At 39.2% G+C, this 14,326-nt stretch overlaps 1 protein-coding gene across 1 annotated transcript in view; it reads left to right on the forward strand.

Moving 5' to 3' along the window:
- The first annotated feature begins 1,064 nt into the window (after positions 1-1,064).
- The window catches only part of PCDH17 (protocadherin 17), a 95,568-nt gene continuing 82,306 nt past the window's right edge, over positions 1,065-14,326 (forward strand). Inside the window, exon 1 of the mRNA XM_045839214.1 lies at positions 1,065-4,914. Within this exon, the coding sequence (XP_045695170.1) occupies positions 2,350-4,914 (2,565 nt within the window). The 5' untranslated portion in view covers positions 1,065-2,349. The remainder of the gene's footprint in view (positions 4,915-14,326) is intronic.

Below are 14,326 nucleotides of genomic sequence, written 5' to 3' on the forward strand. Positions count from 1 at the left end.
TTTCGCCTTTCTTTTCCTTCGATGCTTTGCTTGCGGAGATGGATGTATTTGCTTTGGAATCCTCACGTCTTTCGCAGGCTGTGAGCTGATTCTGGCAGACACCAGATTGAAAGAGACCACCCGTGACAGAAAAGGAGGAGAGAAAAACACCCTCCACAAGGGACTGCACAATTAACTATGCACACCGGGCCTGGACTGTGTGAATAAAAAACATTGGGAGGAAAATCGTGACTGTGGTGCGGGGCTAAGCTGTGAACACTCACTGGAATCCTGATTTCCCGCCTCCCCAAAGACTCTGAGAGATTTGGGGGTTCCTCACGCTTAACCAAAAGGAAAGGTTTATTTTATTTTTTTTCCCGAAAAAATAAATAAATAAATACACCTAGCAAAACAGACGCCTTATTTTTTTCGAGCCTTGGACCCCGGCAGAGAGAGGTAGAGTAAAAGTGCTGCTGGATTCAGCTTCACCTTTCTCCTTTCCTCCCTCCCTTTCTTTCGCTTTTTTCCCTTTTCTCCAAAACAAAAAAAAATCTGGCTTTCCCTTCTATGGAATGAGTCAGAGAAAGCGTTAGGAAGAAGCCGCAACTAATGTCTGTGAAGGGAGGACCATGAGGAGAGAGTGAATACGATTCGTTCCGCTGCCTCTGACTCATCCGGCAGATCGGAGCACCTGCATTTCTGGATGTGTCATTCCCGTAGGTCTAGGCGCCTCGAGAACCCGAAATATGTGTAGACAAACCTGTGCCTAACATCCGCTCGGAGGCAGCTCCCCGGGGTGGGCGCCCCTGGCTGGACCCGCGCGGCCGCAGCTTCTCAGCCCCTGCCCTCCCGAGGCGTCCAGAGACTGTGATAGCCAGACTGCAGAATGCATTACGCCAAACCCTGAGGTGTTTCTTTTTTATTTTTTTATTCCAACCTCCTCCTACTATTTAAAAAAAAATTGAAGGGAAAAAAACCGCACTTTATTCTCTTCAAATATTCACCACTTTTATTCCTCGCCAAGGTTTTCCTTTCTAGATGAAGAGGACTGGGAGACAGGGCCATTGGAATGAAATGCTGAATGGGAAGAAAAGAGAGGCACTTGACAGCCCAGCCCTGTGAATGCAGAGACTGTTTCCCTTCTAGCGAGAGACAGGGAGAGTGTGTGTGCGAGGACTGGGAGGTGGCTCCCCCTTCCTTTCTATTCCGCCTCCCCCACCCCCTTCAAATCTGCACATTCAACCATGAGTTGCCTGTTGATTTCCTTTCGCCTGAGAAGCAAAGCAAGCTGGAATTAAACTGCAGCGAGAGAAGTCCTTGCTCGCCAGGAGAGACTGGGATGGTAGCGGCGGCTACTGGCTTCGCGCACAGAAATCTGAGTGTGTGCTCTCCCAACAGAGGCTGAGATACCTCGGCACAAGCCCCCCCTCCCGATAGACTCACGCCGCAAACGCCGATCAGGCTTTGGCTTTCTGGACTTCAGGGGAGAGCCTTTTCGGAAAACGAGAGGGAGGAGCTTGGTGGAGGAAGGAAACTACAAATCGGGACACTAGTTCTTTGAGCTGCATTTCCTCCCCTCCCTGTGGCTGCTCGGAACGAAGAGAGAGAGCGAGAGAGAGAGAGAAAGAGACCGCTTTGGCTGGGAGATTTAGTCCACCGCCGCCGCTGCCTCAGCCAGAAATGCAAGATTAGATCTCTAAATGCAGCAAAACACTGCCTGAAAACAGACCAGCCCGAGAAGCAAGCAGACAGACATTTCACAGAGCTCCGGGGAAGCTTCAAAATATATCTGACTCTCTCTTCGCTGCTCTCCATCCCCATCAATTTCATCACTGGAGGCGGCCAGAAACAAGTAAGGATTTCACTTTCCGATCTGCCTGGAGACACACCTCCCTGCTCCCTCCCCCACCCACTGTGAAGTGTATTCCGGAGGCTACAGGAGGGAGTGGATTTGCAGCGCCCTAGCGGGAGCGAGGATATCCTACGGATTCTATCCTCATTATCACCAGTCTAGATTTACTTCTTATCAACGGGCATCGTCGCTCAAGTTTGAGTCGCCCCAAGTTCGGGCGGCAGAGACAAAGCCCGGGGCTTGCCCCCAGCCGCAGGGAGCCTCCGCCTTGCTCTGTGGCCCTGTAGCGCTGCGCTGCTGCTTCTCGCCCAGTGCAGATGCTGTAGATCAACAGGTTCGGGAACTTAGCGAATAAGGAGAGACTGCCGGGTGCCGCAGCCGGTAGCGGAGGGAGGAAGGACCCACCGACTTGTGGCTCACGTCGCCCTCGCAAGGTGCGCGGGGGCTCCAGGCTGGCGCGCACCCATTCTCTCGCCCCTTCGGTCCAGTTGCTCCTGCTCCCACCCCACCGGTCTGGGATGTACCTTTCCATCTGTTGCTGTTTCCTGCTCTGGGCCCCTGCCCTGACGCTCAAAAATCTCAACTACTCCGTGCCGGAAGAGCAGGGGGCCGGCACGGTGATCGGCAACATCGGCAAGGATGCTCGACTGCAGCCTGGGCTTCCACCCGCAGAGCGCGGCGGCGGCGGGCGAAGCAAGTCCGGTAGCTACCGGGTGCTGGAGAACTCTGCGCCACACCTGCTGGACGTGGACGCCGACAGCGGGCTCCTCTACACCAAGCAGCGCATCGACCGTGAGTCCCTGTGCCGCCACACCGCCAAGTGCCAGCTGTCCCTCGAGGTATTCGCCAATGACAAGGAGATCTGCATGATCAAGGTGGAGATCCAGGACATCAACGACAATTCGCCCTCCTTCCCTTCGGACCAGATTGAGATGGACATCTCAGAGAACGCAGCCCCTGGCACCCGATTTCCCCTCACCAGTGCTCACGACCCAGATGCGGGTGAGAACGGGCTCCGCACCTATCTGCTCACGCGCGACGACCACGGTCTTTTCGCGCTGGACGTCAAGTCCCGCGGCGACGGCACCAAGTTCCCAGAACTGGTTATCCAGAAGGCACTGGACCGCGAGCAGCAGAACCACCATACACTGGTGCTGACCGCCCTGGATGGCGGCGAGCCGCCGCGCTCCGCCACTGTGCAAATCAACGTGAAGGTGATTGACTCCAATGACAATAGCCCAGTCTTCGAGGCTCCCTCCTACCTGGTGGAGGTGCCCGAGAACTCCCCGCTGGGCACCGTGGTCATTGATCTGAATGCCACTGACGCCGACGAGGGTCCCAATGGCGAAGTGTTATACTCCTTCAGCAGCTACGTGCCTGACCGGGTGCGGGAGCTGTTCTCCATCGACCCCAAGACTGGCCTGATCCGCGTCAAAGGCAACCTGGACTACGAGGAAAATGGAATGTTGGAAATCGACGTACAGGCCAGAGATCTGGGGCCCAATCCCATCCCAGCCCACTGCAAAGTCACTGTCAAACTCATCGACCGCAACGACAATGCGCCGTCCATCGGGTTTGTCTCTGTGCGCCAGGGGGCGCTGAGCGAGGCCGCCCCGCCGGGCACCGTCATCGCTCTGGTGCGGGTCACTGACCGAGACTCGGGCAAGAACGGACAACTGCAGTGCCGGGTCCTGGGAGGAGGTGGGACGGCCGGCGGCGGCCCCCTGGGCGGGTCGGGAGGTTCTGTGCCCTTCAAGCTTGAGGAGAACTATGACAACTTCTACACCGTGGTGACTGACCGCCCTCTGGACAGGGAGACACAAGACGAGTACAACGTGACAATTGTGGCACGGGACGGGGGATCCCCTCCACTCAACTCCACGAAGTCGTTTTCCGTCAAGATTCTGGACGAGAACGACAACCCGCCTCGTTTCACCAAGGGACTCTACGTGCTTCAGGTGCACGAGAATAACATCCCAGGAGAGTACCTGGGCTCGGTGCTCGCCCAGGACCCCGACTTGGGCCAAAACGGCACAGTGTCCTACTCCATCCTGCCCTCGCACATCGGCGACGTGTCCATCTACACCTATGTGTCCGTGAATCCCACCAACGGGGCCATCTACGCCCTGCGTTCCTTTAACTACGAGCAGACCAAGGCTTTTGAGTTCAAGGTGCTTGCTAAGGACTCAGGGGCGCCCGCACACTTGGAGAGCAACGCCACTGTGAGGGTGACAGTACTAGATGTGAATGACAACGCTCCAGTGATCGTGCTCCCCACCCTGCAGAACGACACCGCTGAGCTGCAGGTACCGCGAAACGCCGGCCTGGGCTACCTGGTGAGCACTGTGCGCGCCCTTGATAGCGACTTCGGCGAGAGCGGGCGCCTCACCTACGAAATTGTAGACGGTAATGACGACCACCTGTTTGAAATCGATCCATCCAGCGGCGAGATCCGCACGCTGCATCCCTTCTGGGAGGACGTGACTCCTGTTGTGGAGCTGGTAGTGAAGGTGACTGACCACGGCAAACCTACCCTGTCGGCAGTGGCAAAACTCATCATCCGCTCGGTGAGCGGCTCCTTGCCAGAGGGGGTTCCCCGAGTGAATGGCGAGCAGCACCACTGGGACATGTCACTGCCGCTCATCGTGACTCTGAGCACTATCTCTATCATCCTCCTAGCGGCCATGATCACCATCGCCGTCAAGTGCAAGCGAGAGAACAAGGAGATCCGCACTTACAACTGCCGCATTGCCGAGTACAGCCACCCGCAGCTGGGCGGGGGCAAGGGAAAGAAGAGGAAGATCAACAAAAACGATATCATGCTGGTGCAGAGCGAGGTGGAGGAGAGGAACGCCATGAACGTCATGAACGTGGTGAGCAGCCCCTCCCTGGCCACCTCCCCCATGTACTTTGACTACCAGACCCGTCTGCCCCTCAGCTCACCCCGGTCGGAGGTGATGTATCTTAAACCAGCCTCCAACAACCTGACTGTTCCTCAGGGGCACGCGGGCTGCCACACCAGCTTCACGGGACAAGGGACTAATGCGAGCGAGACCCCTGCCACTCGGATGTCCATAATTCAGGTAGGAGACTTTTAGCATAACTGGGACTTCACTTTATTGCTGGTTTGGGAGCTGTCCTGAAACCTTTGGTACAGGGCAAACCACATTGCCAGCAGTAGTGAGAGGGGATTTTTTTTTAATGAAAATGGTTTACAATTTTGCTACTGCATGTACATTATACTTAACCTCTCCCATGTAAAGTCTAAAATCTACAAGATGTAAATGTCTTACTTTTGTTGCGTTTTTAAAGTTTATTTTTATAGGCTTATAATGTTAGCAGTGTTCAGTATTCATAGTTTATTTTACTTTATTTTTGTTTCATGGTCTACATTTTTCTATGTGAAAGGATTCCCAGAGAACTTAAGACACTTTTAAGGTGAATTTAATTCCATTAAAAAATGTGATGCCAAATGAAAGAAATGTGTACCCAAATATTAAGAAGCTACTTGAAGAACAACATCGCATTCAGCCAGAATTCCACAGTCTGAATTGATTTAAGTTTTCACACACCCCCAAGTCAGTTTTATATTTTAAAAATGTTTTAAAGGACATGAATGTTACCTATTCTTTAGCTGAAACTACAGCATAATGCATTGAGTTGTTTAACCTTTGAAAATGTGAAATATGCTTTGAAGCTCTTTAAAAAGTTTGAATACTTGTAGACTCTGGGTGATGATGAGCAATTATCTATGAAAACTTTACATTTATTTTGTCTTGTGGTTTTCCTGATCTGTTTTTGGGTGTCCTCGAGGAATGAAGGAAGTTCACAAGAGAGCCACAGACTCATATTGGTCTGCTGAACACAGAAAGGAAAGTTGCACTAAAGGCACTTGTGCCAAAAAGAATTCAGGATGCATTTAGTTTGCATACTGTGTATTTTCTGTGTATCTCAGTGATATTTGATATGTATTAGATAGCATCATTCATAGTTATTGACATATGGAAAAAACTGACCCAGCAGGAACATAGATTCTAACAACAGCAGGTGACTGATGTACCTAGTCACTGCCAAGTTTCTTTTATCCACTGTTGAGTTGTGTCACAGATAAATTTAATTCTTGCTTATTATAAATGTGTGTTACTGCAAATTACTCTGGAAGCACAGTGCTTGAAATTCAAAATTGAGTTTTACTAGAAGTGACACTTTGAGAGGAGGATTAATTTAAGGCAAATGAAAATAATTTGTTCATTATTTTATGCTTTGAAAGGCAAATACCTTTTAATTACATTCGACTAAAGAGTGTTTTTATTATTAAAATAGAGTTTTAAAGTTTTACAATCTTAAACTTTCTGAGATAAGTGTAACAATTACTAAAACTTAGCACAACGTATTTTCTTATGATAGTATAATATCCTTGTAAAACAGACTCTTGTACTTGCTGCTACTGAATACTAAACTATGAATTGTAGTAACATTAAATTCTACTTTTTACAGTGTTTACTGTACACCAGTAATCATGACTTTTTGACATTTATATAATACTGAACAAGAAATTCCTCTCTGAAAAAAAATTGTGGTTTCTATGAAAGTCTTTTCATGATTGTGTAAAACTGGTATTTACAATAATCTCTTTATAGGGAGATACGTTAAAATATATATGTATAGATCTTTACAGTTATTTTACAAATACACATATGTTACACACTGTTTTTATTTTTACCATTGACAATTACAATGATATCACAGAGGGTTATACTTAATCTTCTACTTCAAGTTCTATCAGTTGAATTATTAGAGTCCATGTAAAAATGAAGTTGGTGCTGTTGAATTCTTAGCAAACCTGATACCTTGGTCATATTAGTGAGGAACAGTCTTGGGTGGAACTGTCCAGAGGTTCTGAGGGATGGAGTGCCCATAATGTATTTATATCATACTGTTCTTGCAGCTGGTCATTGCTTGATGAATGGATAGATGATGATGATGATGGTGGTGATGATGATGATGATGATTATAGTGGCAATCGCTCTTATTAGCAGTAAAACTTGAGCTAAAGTAAAACACACACGCACATACACACAACCACATACACAAGAAGATTGGGAGAGAGATAGTTTAAACAGAAGACAAAAGGACAAGCTTCCTTGTCATCCTTTTTTCTTCTAGAATCTTAATTTTTACCATAAAAACACAGACAAAATTGTTTTAACTTCATTTTTTTCCCCAAACAGGCTCCATTTCCCATATTGCTCCTGCTGTGGCCTGGAAATATCCTCAATATAAATTGTTAAAACATGATCTATTTCTTTTTTCTTGAGCTTTTGCAATCCTAGAAGGGGTGCTTTGTAAATTGCTGGTAATTTAAGTTTCTTTTAAATGTATCATATTTTTTCTCAATACCTATTATAGAGAATAGAGTAAATTGACTACAGTGAACTTTTTCCTTTCTTTTTTTAAGCTAGTGTGCTACAAATCATTTGTGCTGAAGTGATATGTTTAAATTAAAGTGTTCAGGTAGCCCCTAATCTTGTTTCTAGTGCATCTAGTGCATTTGTTATTAGTGGGTGTATTTAACACAGCCTACTGAGGAAACACAATATTCACCTTATGTGTATTTCTGAAGGGAGAATTGTAATCCATCACAGTGCACTTGGACTAGCAGGGACTAGATCTGGTTTGTTTTATTTTCCAGCATCTTGTGTGCTGTGTGAAGATGTACAGTGTATTTCTATTGATCAAATAAAAAGTGTCATAATTGCTTGATATACGCCATTAGAGAGCAGTGACACGAAACTTAGAAGCTTCAGGATCTATAAGACTCCTGTTACAGTTCAAATTAAGATTTGTCTGTGTCAAAAAAATTTGGGTGAGTCGCAGGGCCCCAAATTTTAAGGATACATTCTGTAGGTTCTTGGACATAATGGTATTTTTATTAACTATGGATACAGAACAATTATGTAAGCTAATGTAAAAAGAGTGGTTTGTGAGAAGAGATTTTATTTCAGGTTTTTAAGAGATTTTATTTCAAGTTTCTCAGCTGAAGTAATGACAGTTTATGAAGTGCTAAAATAATGGACTAATGATTAAAATATCCCCAGTAGTGTGGCTCAGAATAAAAGGTCTTTGTAATTAAATATTTTATGCATTTTAAAGATATAATATTTTGAAAAATAGGACTACAGATTTTTTGGTAGGTAAGACAAATAGATTGTTATACAAATTTATAAAAGCACTTTTCATAGGAGCAATTTCCATATGCATTATTTCATATGCTAATATGGTAATCTAAAATCAAGTAAAGATCATCACTAATTGTCACAAGTAACTAACTGCTAGTCCTGGCTTATCAAGAAGAATTTAAGTTTCAGAGAAAGTCCTCAACAGGTGTTTTCAACCAGGGCTTCACTGAGAAGAGGTGGAAGGCTGGGGGCTTCTTACTAGTAGAAGTATTTCTAGTTTTGTTTGAATATCTGTGTTTTCAGATTTTTTGGTAGTACTACTACAAGTCATTATAGTATACTTTCGGAGAAGAAAATGTATTGAAGAAGCAGAATAAGATTTACTAAAACAAATTTTTTAAAGGATCACATTCTTACATAGTTTTTACAGTATAATTTTGAAACATTCACATTAGGGTTGACTTTAGATTCTTTATGTTAGAAGAGAAAATTATTTTGATATACATCCATGGTGTTCTCAATAAAAGAGAATTAAATACATAGTAAATGTATAAAATAAAATTGAGACATAGAAGGCTAAAGTATTATAATATAGACAATAAGCTCAGTGTTTTAAGATGAAATGGTGAAAGAAAAATTGTACCTTTACTAGGAACATACCATTATATGCCTTTATTCCCACGTCTCTAATCTTTAAGAGAATCTTAAAAATAGGAACTCGAATGAGTTCTCTAGATCATGATTTTCAAAACATCCACTCCAGCATGTTAGCAATTTCAGCAACAAACACAAAGTGTGTGAACATTTTTTCTTCATTTATAATTTTGAGGATTTTTTCTGCAATGTTATTCTAAAATAGCACCATTTGATTAGTTACATGCAATCATTTCCATAAACTTCATATACAGTTTGAAGGGGTTATGTTTAACTGAGTAAAAAGAAAATGTTTCTTACTACATTCCTATAAGAGTGCCTTGTACACTTGTCCTTAAAAAAATTGGATTAATTCCTACTTCAAATTAATGCAAGTACATAATAGAACTTATTTTCTGTCTTGCTGCATATTAAAAGTAGTGCAAATAAAGTACAAATGAAGTTACTTAAAGAGATGACAGCATTAAGGTGTCCTGACTTTCTTTACAGAAGATTTTAAAATGCAAATTATTATTTATCATCATTTTTAATACATTATTACTTTTACTCTTAGCTTTCTGTTTGTCCATGAAAATGTGAGCTTCACATTTCACATTTTCTGTTCATTTCTCAATTATACAAAAATGAAAATGCAAAACTGTACTTTTTAATTGTATGAACTAGAAACCTGAAAATCTTGTTTTTAATATTAGTTAATATAGCTCTACTCATAAGGTAATAATGTCTTCATTCATTAGTTTTTAGTTTTTAACAAAATTTTCAAAATACCAGCTAGGTAATACTTATCATTCTTACACTGAGATGATAATTTATCACTTATTTATAAATGTAAAAGTAAAATAATTTTAAATTTAACTTGGGTTCTATAAGTGACTTCTATAACTTTCCTTGAGTTCTATGAGTGAATTTCACAATTTTACTTACATTCTTGAGTTTTATAATTTCATTAACTATTATTTTTAAGTCTACATGGGGGTTTTGGAATGTTACTGTAGGTATCTTCATGTTATATAAAGCTTTGTGTATCATGAAAAATTCAAGGTCATGGAAATGCATGCCCTACAATTCCTACTTGACTGCTTGAATATATTTTTTAGTCAAGGAAAAAATTTATATGTTTTAAATATTTCCTATTGCCTGTGACTATATTGACCAAGCCATGCAAAAAAAATCACATTTTCAAGAAACTGTTCTTTATAAAGTTGATATTATAATATGCATTGTTCATCTTTTTACAATGCAGAGACACAGGTTTAAATAAATTAAATAAATTATGAGGTTAAAATTAATTACTCTCAAAATAATTCCAAATATCATCTCTATCGAAGGACTAAGAAATATACATACTTTAACACAAAAACTCTAAAAAGTCTCCAGATATTTATTAAATAGAGTTTAAAATATAATATTTATTCTTTATCATGTTTCACTACCATTGTCAGGTTTTAACTGTTAGTGCTTCTTATGTAAATGCAATAGAAATATATTTGTAAGAGTTGTAAATTAAGAAAATATTTTGTTTTTAAGCTTAATAAATGCTTACATGCATTTATTAGAGTGAAGGTTGACTCTGCCTATAATTATGGAAATGTGAACAATAAAACTTATTGGCAAACTTAAGGTATGTAGATACATATATATGTACATATTTTCAGTTTAATATATGAAAATACATAAGCACAAATATTAGCCCATTTTTATTCTTTATTACTTAAAAGGAAGTTCTCTTTTTAAGGGTTAACTCAAACCTTTATTTTTTTAAAATATGTTAAAACCTGTTGATTTTAATGATTTAAAGCTTCATACAGTTTGAAGCTCCCTAGAGTAGAGTCAGTCATTCTAGAGAAGAGAAGAAATTAAGGAACAGCTAGACCTCAGTGAAATTTATGCAGATTGAGAGAAACAAAACCTCATGCAAGATTCTTTTGGAGGATGGTAGAATGGCTTGGAGGCACTGTGAGAATATATGCTGTAAATCTGATGATCTGATGATGAAACAACAGGAGAAAGATGAAGCCACTAGAATTGGTCTCATGCCAGTTAGGAAGTGAAACTTAACTCCCTTATGCTGAGTAGTCTTGCAATACACTCAATAGTGGGTAAATTCTTACAAAGGCACCTGCTAATTATGATATTAGTCATTGCTCCAGAATGTATTCACCTCAGTAGTACCTCTGTTTAATAAATCCCACAGTGCATTATCTTAAAGATGTATTTTAGTCAAGTCATTAAGGAAGGATTTTTTTTTTTGTATTGAATTCCTTCAACCAGTGACTGTGTATTTGTTAAAGAAGAGCATAAAGTTCATTTTGCCTATCAATTTGAAGATAGTGTGACTTCTTCCACCTATGTACAAAATACTTTTACAATTCATCAGACCAACACTAATCTGTTGTCAACCTGTTTTAGTAAAGGAGACGCTGACAAGCATTTCCTTCAATGGCCACACAGTATTTTACAGTTAGTCATGGCTTTCACCACCAGCTTTGACAGTGATATATTGCTATCCTTTGGACTCCTGAAGTAAATTATCTATAATAGAGAAGTCCTTAATGATATCAACATTTTCTGCAGTGACTAAGCAGAAGCTTGCTAGTGCATCGTTGCCACTGAGAATATAATTTCAGTATTTGTAAGGTAGGCGGAAAAAAAAAACAGAACAGAATACACATGCAAATTGTGGCTGTGTGGATGGCATCTTTCACTTTTATACACCAGGTTCTTCGACTGATAGAATGTCTGATAGAATGTAAAATTTCTTTCAGACAGTGTTTGAAAGAACCTATTGATATACATGTGACATACTTCTGTTTGTTCTGGTCCTAGAGACATTCTGATTACTGGTGTTTGTAGGCTGTGCCCTGGATCTATTCCAGGCAGTTTTATTGTAGTGAAATGGCTCTCACAGTTCATTGAGCATCTAGCATAACTGTGCTGAATATGATTGGCACGTTTGCATATATTTATTAAAAATAAGGCATTTAAACAAGATAATTATGTGAAACTGAATCATAACAATAAAAGACAATTTAAGTTAACAAGCTTTGTGATCAAAGGATAAATACAGGTTGGATAAATGAAACCTTCGATATAAGTAATCTACATAAATAGACTGTTTGATTAGAGAAATGGAATATATTAAAATAATTTAATGGTATTAGATATGCATTTTATATCAGTCATTTTGAAACACTTAAACATCTGAGTTATTTTCTTTGTGTTTCTATTTAATAATATAGTCTTGAACCATATTTATGTTGGATGAAAAGTGAGCAAGTTAAAGATAAGTGTAATTTTGTAAGCTTCTATTTGGTTCTGAAATATACCCTGACTGAGCAATATTTATTATTTCTTAAACTTGTAATGTTTTTGGATGATTTTTAATTAGTGGAACACATTAAAGAGACCATTTAAAGGACAATTTCTTGTTTACTCTCTTTATCAGCTAAAAGCAGCCTTTGTGAAATTTGAAAGCAGCAGCATTAAAACTCTATTTCAAGTTTTTAAAGCTATCCATTCATAATTGTTTTGTAGACATATACTACTTTTAAGAGAACTAGGTCCATTATATTAATACATAATGTAAATTATATTAATACATAATATAGATAATGACTTCATAGGCAGAACATTTCTAATACTGTTTACTATCATACATATTTTTAAATAACAGATTTAATGTACAATGCAACTAAATTTTTCCAACAACTTGATGCTTTAGATATCTTTTCTTAAGTTTCTTTTAGTGATAACATTTTAAAAATGTAATTTGAGCATTAGTCATCATTTGATATAATTCTTTACAGTGTGTCTACCTGACTCCTTAATAATCACTGCCGAATAATGAATGAGAGGATTGTACTTTTACCTGGAATTTTCATGTCCTCCAATTCAATAAAACTCAAACAAAAATTTCCATATATATCCTAAATTCCAAACACTCACTTTTATAAAGCAGAAATGCAACAGGTATTTTATTGCAGACAGAAACTGTCAGGGGTTCCAAATAGCTTTCTTATTTTTATAACCCAGTTTTAGAATATCAATGTCTTGGATAAATTCTAAAATCTTTATTTGCACTTTGAACATGTGCATCCCTTTTAAAAGCTAAAACTATAGTTTTTATCCTTAAGATATAATCTTCCTTTTTAATAGACAGTCTCCAATATTGATATCATTGCTGAAAACTGTTCCTTTCATTTTTTACACAGCATGTTTTATCAGAGTATACTGAGATTACTTCATGACTGAATAGTTGATGGATTTTTTTGTTATTTCACCAGAGCAACTGCATATGCAGAACAGATATTTATAGCAACAATTCACCTATGATTACCATTAAGGTTTATTTAAGCACAGTGTAAATGTCTGATATATGCTTTTACTGATGTCTCCAATTCAGTAGGTGAGATGATGGTAAGAAATTAGAATGTTTGAAAAATAATATGCTCAAGATCTTAGAAAAATTTCCATGGAAAAATGTTATTTAAGATTTTGGGAAAAAAGAGATTAGCTTTGAAAAGGATTATTTTCAAGCTCAAACCTGGTAATTGCTTAATGACACATATTTATATAAATATTGTCATAGCTTTCTGAACAATCTTAAAAATAATTTGCTTTGATTTTATAGTTTTGTCAGTAAATAACTTCCCATAATATTGTCCAAATATTTCTGAGTTGTAATTGGTGTTTCATTGGGCACAAAATTCTTGCTTTTAATTTTGCTTTTTCAATTTTGCATCTATTTGAAAAGAATTTATCCAAAATCAACTTACTGAATTAAGAGTGTGAATAAGAGGAGTTGTAAATCATGCATAATAAAAAAGAAATTAATGATCTACCTTCATTATTATTATTATTAAGATAAAATTAAAGATTTCATAAAACTTGCCTTCACTTCAAGGTAAGACACTTGATTGCTTTATCATTATTATTATTTTAATTTTTGCATCACTTTGTGTTACATTAATGAATTGGATTTTTTTCTTTTTGTTTTAAACCAATGCCTAGTGCTTTATTTTAATTTTGGTTCACTAACTCAGAATTTCCTGATTTAAAAATGTGTGGTGATTGATACACATTAACTCTTACTTGGCATGGTTTGTAATTTTATAAAAAATGAAAATATGTTGATGTTAATGCATGAGGCTAATTGTAATATGAAAAAGAATTATTGAGAACACATATATATGTATATATGCATAAATTCATAAAATAACAGACATTTTAACAAAACAAATAGATTGAAAAAAGAAAGTCGATAACTTTTCAGGGTTAGTATTAGATACTAAGTACGTGGATAGAAGTAATTGTTAGCTAAATTTCCAGGTTCTGACCTTCTAGGAAAGCTGCTATTTATTCTTAAATGATAATAAGGCAAGAAATAAAAGAACTATCTTATTAAACTTATCACACTCACAGGAATTTGTAAGGGTTATTGGCCAAAAAAAGCCTATTCTATGGTGTGGCTGTAATATAAGATGTGCCAATACCAGCGAATGAAGCAATATGCCTAATTGGAGAGAAACTAAAAGACAAGAAAGACATTCAAGGAAACTTTCTTTTTTCTCATTTTGAGCAATAGATGTTCATAATTTTTTTTATAATCAAGACAATTACATAGTAATTTAGGTTAGAATGCATGCCCAGTTCCCCATCTCAA

Source organism: Phyllostomus hastatus, unplaced genomic scaffold (genome assembly GCF_019186645.2).
Source record: "Phyllostomus hastatus isolate PE091 unplaced genomic scaffold, TTU_PhHast_1.1 phas_contig_29, whole genome shotgun sequence".
Lineage (NCBI taxonomy): Eukaryota > Metazoa > Chordata > Mammalia > Chiroptera > Phyllostomidae > Phyllostomus > Phyllostomus hastatus.